The sequence below is a fragment of the Trichosurus vulpecula genome, chromosome 1 (assembly GCF_011100635.1).
Source record: "Trichosurus vulpecula isolate mTriVul1 chromosome 1, mTriVul1.pri, whole genome shotgun sequence".
Taxonomy (NCBI): domain Eukaryota; kingdom Metazoa; phylum Chordata; class Mammalia; order Diprotodontia; family Phalangeridae; genus Trichosurus; species Trichosurus vulpecula.
Window position 1 is genome coordinate 344,101,137 of NC_050573.1, and position 14,355 is coordinate 344,115,491.

Below are 14,355 nucleotides of genomic sequence, written 5' to 3' on the forward strand. Positions count from 1 at the left end.
CTTCCCAATGTCAATCTTTCTATCCAGGATATCACTGATGAGGGTAGTCTCTGGGAACCCCCTTGAACCTGATGGTGCACAGTCTCTGAGAACCCCCTTGAATCTTCCCACTAGATCTGGCCTTCCCCTGAGGCCATAAGCCTGAGATTATCTAGGCCCAAATCTCTACCTGGCCTAGCCCTCTATTGTCCAGTGCTTATCACCCTAGATCCCATCAAAATCCCAACTCTCTGATTTCCTGGAGTCCTGACCTCTAGTCACCCCAGTCTCATCAAGATCCTCCTGAGACTCCTCCTCAAGACCCTCCCTAAACCCCTCCTCTAGTCACCCCAGACTACTTGACCTAGATCCCTCCCACAATCTTTCTGTATAGAATCTCCATCTTGCCTCCATGAAGGGGTTCAGATTCAATCTAGCTCAGTAGATTGAATCTGGCAGGCTTGTGAAAACAAGTATCACAAAGGGTAAGATTTCTTAAGACAACCCAATATGGCAAATCTTTAATAAACTGTCTTTTTCCCTGGCTGAGAAGGCTTGAGTTGAATTCATTTGGCAGGACCTGGCACGTTGGTGTTTGGGGTCTCGAGTACCCCTAAAAACATATGGTTCGCTACCTCAGCATTTCTCTTTAACCTCATCATCACCATCCATCTAGTCGCCCAAGTTTCAAAACCATGAAGTCACTCTTGGCTCCTCATTCTTCCCCCCAGTCACAACTGTTCAGTAGCCAAGTTGCTGATTTTACTTTCTGGAAACTTCCTGTTTCCATCCCATTCTCTCTACTCAACCTACCCTAATTAAAGGTCTAATCTTCTTAGGTGGGCTATTGTAATAACTTCCCAACTGGTCTCTCTGCCTCAATTATCTCCCCTACACTGGGCTTACAAAATGGTTCTCCTAAATCATAGCTCTGACTACGTCACTCCTCTATTCAATAAGCTTAAGTGGATCCCTTTTATTTTATGGATAATGCCTTTGTTTGGCATTTAAACCCCATCACAACCTGGTTCCAATATACTATCAAAGAAAGCTAAAAGCAACAAAAAAGTAGGATGGAGAAAGATAAGGATCAAATCAGGTAGAGAACTGAACAACAGAGAGAAGGAAGACTTGCCCATTCCCATTTTGCGTTCTACAGTCTATAGTCCAGCCACTCTGGCCTCTGGCTGTCCCTGACATACAACTTTCCATTACACACACACACACACACACACACACACACACACCCCTTCACTTGTTAGGATCCCTAGATTCCTTCAAACTAAGCTTAACCATCACTTCACACAAAAGAACAATCCTGATACCCCACAACTGCTACTTTCTTCCCCCCCAAATTATCTTATATTCACTTTCCTATGCATGCATTATATGTGTGTGTATATATATACATATAAGATACAAGGTCCTTTAAGGCATGCACTGTTCCATTTTTGTCTCTGTATCCCTACAACCCAGTATAAAGTTTTGGCACATAATAGGTGTTTTATAAAAATGTTTGTTGATTGATGCCAGCCTAGCCTTATTTCCTTTTTTTAATGATAAAGAAAGTGCTACAGATGTAGTTGACAAAGTGTCTTTTACTATTATTTAGGGAAAAGATGAAGCTATGTACTAGATAATAATCATAATTAAATGGATGTGGAACTGCTTGAATAACTAGACTCAAAGAGGAGTCATTAATAATTCAATGTCAAGTAAGCAGGTCTCAGTGGAATGTCCCAGGAATCTGTGTTTGGCCCTGTGCAATTTAATTTTTATAGTGAATTTATAACTGACAAAAAACTAGTAAGGACAGTGAATACATTACATTGGGTGACAGTCTCCTAAAAAGTTTGTTGACCAGGTACTGAGACAAAATTCAATAGGAATAACTGTCTTGAACTTGGGTTAAAAAAAAAAACTTCAGGATGGGAGGGGGGGGGCGGAGCCAAGATGGCAGCTGGAAAGCAGGGACTAGCGTGAGCTCCCCACCAAGTCCCTCCAAAAACCTATAAAAAATGGCTCTGAACCAATTCCAGAACAGCAGAACCCACAAAAGAACAGAGGGAAGCAGGGCTCCAGCCCAGGACAGCCTGGATGGTTGCTGCGTGAGGTCGCTCACAGAGCTGGGAGCAGAGCCCAGCGCCCAGCACGGGCCCCACAGACCAACCAGACCAGGAGCCCCGCGGAGCAGGCCCTAGCACCCTGAATCAGTGAGCTGTGGCAGTTGCCAGACTTCTCAACCCACAAACACCAAAGACAACAGAGAAGAACTGCAGAACCCACAAAATAGCAGAGGGAAGCAGGGCTCTAGCCCAGGACAGCCTGGATGGTCTCTGGGTAAGGTCTATCAAGCATGGAGCTGGGAGCGGGGTGGAGTGGAGTAAAGCAGAGCAGAGCCCAGTGTGGGCGGTGCGGACCAACCAGACCAGGGGCCGCCCTAGCGCCCTGAATCAGTGAGCTGCAGCAGTTACCAGACTTCTCAACCCAGAAACACCAAAGACAACAGCTGCTGGGGACAGGGGGACAGAGTTTGTGATTCAGCTGGTGGGGGAGGCAGCTACAGAACTACAGCTGCAGTTGTTTCCAGCCCCAGGCCCACCAGGTGGGAGGAATTAAGTGGCAGATCAGAGCAGGGGTGAAGAGCCTGCTTTAGATCTAAGCCCAGTCCGGGTTGGGGGTTCTTGGGGAAGGAGGAATGCTGGTGTGGCAGAGCTGGCGCATCCCCCCAAGCTTGGAACATAGAACTCTTTACTCTACAAGCAGTCATACCCCAATGAAAAACTCAAGGGTTAAAAGTAAGTTGACTGGCAACATGGCCAGGCAGCGAAAACACATCCAGATTCAGTCTCAGACTTTGGATTCTTTCTTTGGTGACAAAGAAGACCAAAACATACAGACAGAAGAAGTTAACAAAGTCAAAGAGCCTACACCAAAAGCCTCCAAGAAAAACATGAACTGGTCCCAGGCCATGGAAGAGCTCAAAAAGGATTTGGAAAAGCAAGTTAGAGAAGTAGAGGAAAAATTGGGAAAAGAAATGAGAAGGATGTGAGAAAACCATGAAAAACAAGTCAATGACTTGCTAAAGGAGACCCAAAAAAATACTGAAAAATATACTGAAGGAAACAACACCTTAAAAAATTAGACTAACTCAAATGGCAAAAGAGCTCCAAAAAGGCAATGAGGAGAAGAATGCCTTGAAAGGCAGAATTACCCAAATGAAAAAGGAGGTCCAAAAGACCACTGAAGAAAATACTACCTTAAAAATGAGATTGGAGCTAGTGACTTGATGAGAAATCAAGATATTATAAAAGAGAACCAAGGAATGAAAAAATGGAAGACAATGTGAAATATCTCATTGGAAAAACCACTGACCTGGAAAATAGATCCAGGAGAGATAATTTTAAAATTATTGGACTACCTGAAAGCCAAGATCAAAAAAAGAGCCTAGAAGAAATTATCAAGGAGAACTGCCCTAATATTCTAGAGCCACAGGGCAAAATAGAAATTGAAAGAATCCATTGATCGCCTCCTCAAATAGATCCCAAAAAGAAATCTCCTAGGAATGTTGTCGCCAAATTTCAGAGCTCCCCGGTCAAGGAGAAAATATTGCAAGCAGTCAGAAAGAAATAATTTGAGTATTGTGGAAACACAATGAGAATAACCCAAGATCTAGCAGCTTCTACATTAAGAGACTGAAGGGCTTGGAATGCGATATTCTGGAGGTCCATGGAGCTAGGATTAAAACCAAGAATCACCTACCCAGCAAAACTGAGTATCATGCTCCAAGGCAAAATATGGAATTTCAATAAAATAGAGGACTTTCAAGCTTTCTCAGTGAAAAAACCAGAGCTGAATACAAAATCTGACTTTCAAACACAAGAATCAAGAGAAGCATGAAAAGGTAATCAAGAAAAAGAACAAGAAAAAGAAATTGCAAGGGACTTACTAAAGTTGAACTGTTTTGTTTATATTCCTACATGGAAAGATGATATGTATGACTCATGAGACCTCAGTATTAGGGTAGCTGAAGGGAATATGCATATATATATATAGATATAGATATATAGATATATAGATATAGATATATAGATATATATGTATATGTGAGTGTGTATGTATGTATATATGTATGTGTATATATATGTAGAGAGAGAGAGAGAGAGAGAACAGGCACAGGGTGAGTTGAAGATGAGGGGAAGATATCTAAAAGAAATAAAATCAAATTAAGGGATGAGAGAGGAATATATTGAGAGAGGGAGAAAGGGAGAGACAGAATGGGGTAAATTATCTCGCATAAAAGTGGCAAGAAAAAGCAGTTCTGTAGGAAGAGAAAAGAAGGCAGGTGAGGGGGAATGAGTGAATCTTGCTCTCATCAGATTTGACCTGAAGAGGGAATACCATACATACTCAATTGGGTATCTTACCCCACAGGGAAGAAGGAGAAAGAAGATAAAAAAAAGGGGGGGGGATGATAGAAGGGAGGGCAGATGGGGGAGGAGGTAATCAAAAACAAACACTTTCGAAAAGGGACAGTGTCAAGGGAGAAAATTCAATAAAGGGGGATAAGTTAGGAAGGAGCAAAACATAGTTAGTCTTTCACAACACGAGTATTGTGGAAGGGTTATACATAATGATACGCATGTGGCCGATGCTGAATTGCTTGACTTCTTAGGGAGGGTGGGTGGGAAGGGAAGAGGGGAGAGAATTTGGAACTCAAACTTTTAAAAATAGATGTAGAAAAACAAAAAAATAAATAGCATATTTGGGAAAAAAAAAACAAAAAAAAAACTTCACACGCTTATGATAGGGGATGGGCATATGATTAGACAACAGTTTGTCTGAAAAAGATCTCATGGGTTTGATTGAAATCAAGCACAAAATGAGTCAGCATTGCGCTGTGGCAGCCAAAAAACTAATGCGACTTTGGGCTACACTGAGAAGCACAGCTTACAAGAATAAGGTGAAACAGTCCCTAGGTACAGTGCCTGGTCAGTCCATATCTGGAACATCCCATTCATTCATTTTTGAGCACCACACTTAAGAAGGATGCTGAAAAGCCATTGAGGGTTCATTCAAAGGCCAGCAACTAGAATGGTGAAAGGCCTTTTGGGTCCTTTCATATACGGATCAGCTGATGGAATTGGGAAGTTAAGCTATATAAGGCCCATAGGGAATAAGAAAGCTAAGTTCAAAAATTTAAAGGGCAGTCACCCTGATTGGTGATTGCCTCTCGGGAAACACTATTTCAGGAAAGCCCCTGCACTTCCCAGCCTTACTTACCTCACTAGCAGCCACCACCCACACCTATAATTTTCCATAACAAAAGGTTCCTCTAGGACCATCCCAGAGAGTGACAAAGTTTCTTCCTTTAGAAAGTAAGCTCTTTGTGGGCAAAAACCCTCTTAGCTTAGTATTCTATACCCAGTGTTTAGCACAATGCTTCTATGACAGATGGAAGTTGCAAAGAGGAAAATTTAGGCTTAATGTCAGGGGGAAAAAAACAATTAGAAAGATGAAGAAGTGAAATAGTATGTATTGGAAGGCACTAGGTTCATATGATCATAGATTTAAAGATGGAAGGGACCTAAGAGGCTATTTAAGTCAACCTCTTCATTTTTAGAGATGAAGATATTGAGACAGAGAGGGTAAGATTTGCCTGGGATCACACAGCTAGTTAATTGTCAGAGGCAGAATTTGAACCCAGTCTTCCTAACTCCCAGATCAGCCTCTTATGGAAGGAGCTGGATGACCACTGGTATATCCCTGAAGAGGTAGCTAGGTGGCCCAATGGATAGACCACTGAGACTGAAGTCAGGAAGAACTGAATTGAAATCCTCCTACCTCAGGCGCTTACTAGCAGGGTGACCGTGGGCAAGTCACTTAACCTCTGTTTGTCTTAATCCACTGGAGGCAGAAATGGCAAACTGTTGTGCCGAAAAAAAGTGAGCGAGACCCAGATATAAATTTAGACGTGGATTTAATGAAGCACCGGACTGTTCGGAGTAACTACTCAAATCGAACAGCCCTGAGCAAAGGGAGAGAAAGAGTATTTAAAGGGAAAGAACACAATTAGATTTCCGTGGAGATGGGGACACAAACAGTAGGACAAGCTGAGGCAGGATTATTTCTGTGGAGAAGGGAACACAAACAGTGGGGTCTGTGGAGATGGGAGTACAAACAGTGGGGTCCGTGGAGGTGGGAGTAAAAACAGTGGGGTGAGCTGGGGCAAGATGGAGAAACTGGAGGGGGGGCGGGGCATAACAAAACCACTCCACTGGTTTGTATCCATATATCCAGTATCTATGTGGTCCATGGGATCATGAAGAGTCAGACATGACTAAACAACAATATGCTTTAAGTATGGGTTGCAGCAGAAGCCCCCTGAGGTTACTTCCAACTGTAAAACTCTGTGATTTTATGTTTTTAAGTGTAGAAACAAGGCATAAATTTGTAAAGAAGAGCCATGATCTTGAATAAATCTCAGGAAAATCTCACCCAACAAGCTCAGGCTATATAAACAAGACACTAAGTAACACCTGCGTGGGGTATCTAAAGTGGATGAGTAACTAGGGGTCAAAAATCAACCTCTCAAGTAATGAGGCACTCACGGAAGAGATTTCCCTTCTCTAATTGAGGACAGCAATATTAGCCAAACCTATAAGATTCTCAATATTGTAAGGATTACTTCTCATGACAATAATTATAAAGCAGTCTACCAACTACAGATGATAATAAAATATGGGATTTAAATAATCCCTAAGACCCTAAAGTGATTCTATTACCCAATAAGCTCCAACTCCTCTCACTTGAAGCCAGGAAGCCATCCATGACTATCAAATCTCTTTGATCTTTCTTCTCTGAACTCCTATGGCATTTAGCAAAATAATATGCAACATAATTTAGCACTTAAATTTATATAGTCTTTTACTGTTCAATAATGATTTCACTTTAGTATTTTCTTCCCCAAATGGATCATTAAGGGCACAAAACAATTCTTAACTCTCCTATCCTGAATAGAGCCTATCACAGATACCTCAGTAAAAATTCAGACTGACTGAATGATTGTAAAAGAGTATTCCTCTTGCCTTATTGAAAAACCAGATGGTTATGAAAGCAATTGAAATAAACAGTTTAAGGAAAGAAGGAAAAGTACCTTAATTGTAAGAGCTGAATGTGGAAATTTTTATCCTGGACTGGAGGCTATCAGTGTATGTGAAGGACTTGAAAAGGGGGGAAAAGATTGAAAATTTCTGAGGGAAAAAATGCTCTGCCTACAGAAGTAACTATGAGAGTGCTGGACTGGGTAAGCTTAGCTATGAAATACTACCTCAGTTGCAGAACACTGGCATTTGCAGAACACTTCAAAGTTAGGGAAGTCTCTTACATACATCACTTCTCTTGATTGTTTCTGTTTTATGGATGAGGTAACTGACTCTCTATGAGGTTAAAGGACCTGCAAATAGTTATCAGACACCTAATTATCAAACTCACAGCCATCTCACCTAGGTCCAAGTCCTCTTTCCTCTCTAACTTGCATGTTTTTATGTTAATTATTTATGCTACATCCCTATTAGAATGTAAGCTCCTTGAGAGAACACTTGTTTTCTTCTTTCCCTTCCTTTCTTCTTTTCCTGTCCCTAGTCTTTAGCAGAAGACCTGGCATATATTAAGCACATAAATGTTGCTGACTGATTTATTTCCACTCTACTCCTCTGCCTCTAAACCTGGAGTTTAAATGAATTTTGGGCGGTTCTTTAGGTGTTACTGGTATAACAACAGCAGGAAGGTAATTCCCACTCTTGGTTGGTAGGGGGAGGGTTAGATTGGAAATATGCAATTATGCTTCCTTAGGCATTGGTAATGAAACAAGTTTAATTTTAGGATGAGGCACTGGGAGGGCTCTCGCTACAGCAGAAATTGGGTATGTCACTTTATCAGCTGGGTATGAAAGAAGTAGGTCTGAAGTGAGGCTGAGTGCACGAGGGGCCAAGGTTTTCGAAACTGGTAGAAGCAGTGTGGAAGGAACTTGTAAACTGGGTTGGGATGTGCTAGGGCAAACCGTGCTAAAAATGGACTTTATCTGCAGCTCTCGAGAAAAGGATGAGCAGATAACGTGTTTCGCGGCCCAGGGAGGCAGTAAAACAGTGTGGTAGGCTTGGTGCAAGGAGAAAAGCCGGCGGTCCAGCTAACGAGCAGAGGGCGTCGAGCGGGATCTGTTTGTTGCGGGGTAAAGCTGCTGTGATTGGCTGGAGGCGGGCGAAGGAGGGATAGGGCAGCGAGTGGACAGGCAGAGAGGGAAGGTGAGTCCGGTGGGTGTAAGGAAAGGAAGAGTGTAGAGGGTAATCCCAGGGAGGGAGCTTGACGCTGTGAGGTAGGTCCAGGTGCAGACAGACACACACACGGACACGGACACGGACACAGACACAGACACAAAAGGTCACCCAATTCTCTCGCTCTTACCCGGCTGTTGCGGTCGGTCTCCTGCACCTCCTCAGCGCTAGGTCCCCGGCGGATGAGCGCTCTCAGGAGCCCCACGTTGTTGGTGCTCGCCGCACGGAAGAGGGACACCTCCTCCGGGATGGCCCCATCGTCCGCGTGGTCCTCCGCCTCCGAGGAGCACCAGGACTCGGGCTCGCTCGGCTCCAGCCAGCCGTCCTCCCCGTCGGACGGGTAGAAGGAGTCGTCGGAGGCAATGCTGCGAGCGTCAGGCAGGATGGAAAAGTCCACATACTCCTCGTAGTCTTCTTCCGCCCCCTCGTCCTCCTTCTCCTCTCCGGCTTTCAAGGCCGGGAAGGACTCCTCCTCCGCGACGCATCCCGGGCTGGCCGGCTGCTCCCCGTTGCCGCGGCCGCCGCCTCCTTCCTGGCAGTCCCCCGACAGCAGCCCCATGCTGGCGCCCCGCCCCGCTCAGCCTCGGGCGGCGTGGGCTGGGTACGAGGGAGCCAGCGAGGCCAGCGGGGGCGGGGATGAGGGAGCTAGGGGAGAGCAGCCCTTCTGCGGGACGAGGCGTGCTGCGGCGGCTCCTCGCGCGCTCTCACCTCTCCTAGCCTGAGGAGCTCTCCAAGCGAGTCGGGCGCCCCACGCTGCACCGCCCCGGTTTGCGGTCCCCTGAGGCTATGGACCAAGGCGAGCGTGTATCCGGGGGAGCGTTTTCTCCCACTTCCACTCACCGCTCTTCCCCATCCCCCGAAAAACACGTTTTAAAAAAGAGCAGATTCTCCCTCTAGACTCCGCCTTGCCGGAAACTAAAGACTATCTCTTTTCACTTGGCCAAAAAAAGTACGAAGCTGCAAACGCGGAGCCTCAGCGGAGCTCTGGAGGAACGGCAGGGGGTTTCCAGGCGTCCCAGGCGCAGGCAGAGACAGGGGGCGGGCGCCGGGGCAGCCCCGCGTGGAGCGCAGTTCACGGGAATTCACGCTGGGCAACTCACCAAGCTGTGCGTTCTGTGCAGAGGGCTGGCTTGGCTGTTCGACTGACCCGCGGCAGGCTGCTCTTTCCCTTCCTCCAGTTCTAGAAATCCGCGGGGATTAACTTCTCCAACCAAAGGGAGGTGTGGCCCAGAAGGGAGCCCCTGGCTGCAGCTGAAAAAGAAACAGGTGGGGCTCCCGGCGGCCCGGGCTGGGGTTACTACCCGCCCCACCCACTTCTGGCAGTAAGAGCCCTGAGCAAGAGCCTAGTCTGGGAGGATGCGCCACTGGTGCCAGCTCCAGCTTTCGCACTTTGGGAATCCTCAGGCGAGTTTCCAGCGGAGAGAAAGAAAGCAGAAATAAATAACCGCATTCTTCTCTGTGATCCTAAGTCTAAAGAATGCACGCCCCCTCCCACATCCAAAGTTAAGCAAAACGCAGCTTGGTTTTCCTGTGTCAAACATCTGATCCCTTCGGGTCCTGCCGCTGATTCAATACAATTCTCCCTGGGACCGTTTGAAAAAAGAGTCTCCGTAGGTACTTTCTTTCGCTTAATCAGATACTCTGAGTCCATTTTCTCTCCACCCCTGGGATCCCGGAGTCATGACAACAGCCCGTATCTTCCTGAATGAACTCACTCACCTTCTGTCCTCTTCCTCTTTAAGATCATGTATTCATTAAAAGTACATGAAGAAAAAAGGATTGATAATAGGGAGCGGAAAATACCGCGGATCAGCCTTAAATAGTCCACTTTAAATCCCCGTTACTCTGCTAGATGGTAATTGAGCATGACTGGTAGGTAAACAAGCTCTCTTTAAAGCTGGCAATCCCCTAAATTATTAACCCTTTGGGACTGCCTTGTATGTAAGGCCCGAGTAACCCTACAAAATGCAAAGCAATAGAGTCAGAAAATGAACAAAATCAAATACAGAGCAGTTCTTAGAGGCAGGGGTGAAGGAAAGGCTGGAGATAGCCAACAGATGTGTACTCTCTAGCCTTGAGTGAAGTAGCAGCAACGGTGCCAAGAAATGCCCCTCCTCTACTTGTCTTCGAAGATGAGAAAGAAGTAGCAACCTACTTGGAAAAAAGCGCATGAAGAAATGGAAGAGGGAAGAGAAAACGGCCTTTCAGAAATAGAGTCTAAGGGAAAGGGAGTGAAAGTAACTTCTACGTACAATGTTAGATTGTGGGACAGAAGAGAAGACTGGTGAGGAAATCATCTTTCTTTGGTGAGTTTTCTACTGCAAAGATCTGTCTGAGAACAGAGTGGAAACTACAGCCTAATCTGGGCCTCCCCAAGAAAAAAATGACTCATAAATTTAGTTTGATGGAACTTCAAGGTGCAAGGTGCAGCCCCCTCATTTTATAGACAAGAAAATTAAGGCCTGGAGAGATTAAGTAAAGTGCCCCAAATCTATGCATAAAATGAAAGAAAGAATGAATGAATGGTAAAAGTATTTATTAACCTCTTACTGGGTACCAAGTGTTAAAATGCTAGGGATACAGATAAACTGAAAGAGTTGGAATCTTGCCTTAGAGAGGTATTTGTAAAGTTTCTGGAATGGTGAGTAGAGCTGTTGGAAGAATAGATCACCACACTTTTCCTAATACTATTGACTTGATTATGGCTCCGGAACCAGAAGAATCAGGACAAGGAAAGGCAAGAAGAAAGGTGGAGGTTTCAGGGAAGAGATAGTAAAGTGTAGTATGGCTGCTGGCATGCCCAGATAAAAGGATTACATCTGTCACTCACCAGTCAGAACCATGAGGCCCTAGGGCAGGATCTAGAGCTAAACAGAGCAGGTTCTCCTAGGTGATCTCATAGCCAGAGTTTTACTAAATCCAGCACATTTTCCAATGTACCAAGAGTCACTCAAAATTGCCCCGGTGTACATATCTATCAACAAGAACTTACTGGGAAAAAAAAAGTATCTATTATGCTCTTTCTACATGCCAGGCATTGTGGTAGGTACTAGGGATGTGAAGACAAAAGGAAAACAATTCCAGTCCTCAAGATCTTATATTTTAACAAGAGCATTTAACATGCTCCTAGGTAAGAGACAGACCAACAAAGCGATTAAGTCCCTATTTAAGGACCAGGGATATAAATCAAGCAAACAAGACCATTTCTGCCCTCAAGGAGCTTACATTCTTTTTTTGTTTTTGTTTTGGAGGGGGGGGGAAGTCAGGGGTTAAGTGACTTGCCCAAGGTCACACAGCTAGTAAGTGTATCAAGTGTCTGAGGCCAGATTTGAACTCAGGTCCTCCTGATGCCAGGGCCTGTGCTCTACTCACTGTGCCACCTACCTGTCTCAGAGCTCCCATTCTAAATGGAGAAGACAACAAATAAAGGGGTGGGGGTGATATGGCCTTAGTGAAATGGGGTGGAAATGTCAGAGAAGTGGCATGGAGGCCTGGTTCTAGGGAAAATGAAGTGCTATCACTTTTCAGAGCTCAGTCACAGGAGCAGAGTCCTTTGCCACATGGAATGGAGGTGGCAAATACAAAATGCATGAAAACGAGGTACAGTCTTCTTGGGGATGGGAGAAGGTACTTGCAGCTACAAGACCAGGAAAGGCCTAATGCAGAAAGTGTTATTTGAACTGAATCTTGAAAGAAATTAGGGACTCTAAAAAGCACAGTAAGGGGAAGGGGGGAGAGAGAATATTTAAGGCACAGAAATGGGACATGGAGTACACGAAAGTCAGGATGGGGGCAGCTAGGTGGCATAGTGGATAGAGCACCCATCCTGGAATCAGGAGGACCTGAGTTCAAATCCAGCCTCTGACTCTTGGTGGCTATGTGACCCTGGGCAAGTCACTTAACCCCAATTGCTTCCAGAAAAGAAAGCAGAATGACTAGACTGTAGATTCTATGGACAAGAGTAATGTGGAATAAGGGTGGAAAGATAGGATGAGGACAGGGTATGAAGAAGTTTAAATGCCAAATAAAAGAGATTATAATGGATACTAGACATAATAGGGAGCCATAGAAGCTTGTTGAGAATCAGGGGATGATATGGTCACCTGGACAAATCATTTTCTTAACTATGTGGAGGATAGATTGAAGCAGGGAGAGATTTGAGGCAGGGAGATTATATGAGGCTATTGCTTTAGTTCAGAACAGAGGTAATGTGAACCTGAACTAGGGTGATGGCTGAGTACATAAAATGGGATGAGTGTAAGAGATATTTGTAACGACAAAGTTGCTTGCTGCTGCTGTGGCTGTGTAAGGCCAATAACGCCAGCACACAGGAGAGCTGCTAGCATAAATTCTTTGATCTGCTTTTCTTTATTTTTTTTTTAATTTAAATTTATTTGACATATTTAGGTTTCAGCATTGATTTTCACAATAGTTTGAATTACAAATTTTCTCCCCATTTCTACCCTCCCCCCCCCCTCCAAGATGGCGTATATTCTGGTTGCCCTGTTCCCCAGTCAGCCCTCCCCTCTATCACCCCCCTCCCCTCTCATCTCCTTTTCCCTTCCTTTCTTGTAGGGCAAGATAAATTTCTACGACCCATTGCCTGTGTATCTTATTTTTTAATTGCATGCAAAAACTTTTTTTTTTGTTTGTTTTTGAACATCTGATTTTAAAACTTTGAGTTCCAAATTCTCTCCCCTCTTCCCTTCCCACCCACCCTCCCTAAGAAGTCGAGCAATTCAACCTAGGCCACATGTGTATCATTATGTATAACCCTTCCATAATACTCATGTTGTAAAAGACTAACTACATTTTTCTCCTTCCCAACCCATCCCGCTTTATTGAATTTTCTCCCTTGACCCTGTCCCCTTTCCAAAGTGTTTGTTTTTGATCACCTTCACCCCCATCTGCCCTCCCCTCCATCATCCCCCCCCTTTTATTTTTTTTTTCTTCCTCCCTCTTCTTTCCTGTGGGGTAAGATACACAACTAAGTATGTATGCTATTCATTCCTCAGGCCAAATCTGATGAGCGCAAGGTTCACTCTTTCCCCCCTCACCTGCCCTCTCCGCTCCTCCCACAGAACTGCTTCCTCTTGCCACCTTTATGTGAGATAATCCACCCCATTCTATCTCTCCCTGTCTCCCTCTCTCAGTATGATGCTCTCTCATCCCTTAATTTCATTTTATTTCTTTTAGATATCTTCCCTTCATCTTCAACTCACCCTGTGTCACACATATATATACACATAGATATATACATACATACACATTCACTTATATATATATACATAAACATATATATATATATGTATATGCATATTCCCTTCAGCTACCCTAATACTGAGGTCTCATGAATCATCCGTGTCCTCTTTCCATGTAGGAATGTAAACAAAACAGTTCAACTTTAGTAAGTCCCTTGCAATTTCCGTTTCTTGATTACCTTTTCATGCTTCTCTTGATTCTTATGTTTGAAAGTCAAATTTTCTATTCAGTTCTGGTCTTTTCACTGAGAAAGCTTGAAAGTCCTCTATTTTATTGAAAATCCATATTTTGCCTTGGAGCATGATACTCAGTTTTGCTGGGTAGGTGATTCTAGGTTTTAATCCTAGCTCCATTGACCTCCAGAATATCGCATTCCAAGCCCTTCGATCTCTTAATGTAGAAGCTGCCAGATCCTGGGTTATTCTGATTGGGTTTCCACAATACTCAAATTGTTTCTTTCTGGCTGCTTGCAGTATTTTCTCCTTGATCTGGGAGCTCTGGAATTTGGCGACAATATTCCTAGGAGATTTCTTTTTTGGATCTATTTGAGGAGGCAATCGATGGATTCTTTCAATTTCTATTTTGCCCCGTGGCTCTAGAATATCAGGGCAGTTCTCCTTCATAATTTCTTGAAAGATGATATCTAGGCTCTTTTTTTGATCATGGCTTTTAGGTAGTCCAATAATTTTTAAATTATCTCTCCTGGATCTATTTTCCAGGTCAGTAGTTTTTCCAAGGAGATATTTCACATTGTCTTCCATTTTTTCATTCCTTTGGTTCT

At 44.2% G+C, this 14,355-nt stretch overlaps 1 protein-coding gene across 1 annotated transcript in view; it reads right to left on the bottom strand.

The window, feature by feature from the left end:
- ANKRD33B (ankyrin repeat domain 33B) overlaps window positions 1-8,871 on the bottom strand; it is a 112,979-nt gene extending 104,108 nt beyond the window's left edge. Inside the window, exon 1 of the mRNA XM_036741008.1 lies at window positions 8,443-8,871. Coding sequence (XP_036596903.1) covers window positions 8,443-8,871 — 429 coding nt within the window. The remainder of the gene's footprint in view (window positions 1-8,442) is intronic.
- Between the last annotated feature and the right edge of the window lie 5,484 nt (window positions 8,872-14,355).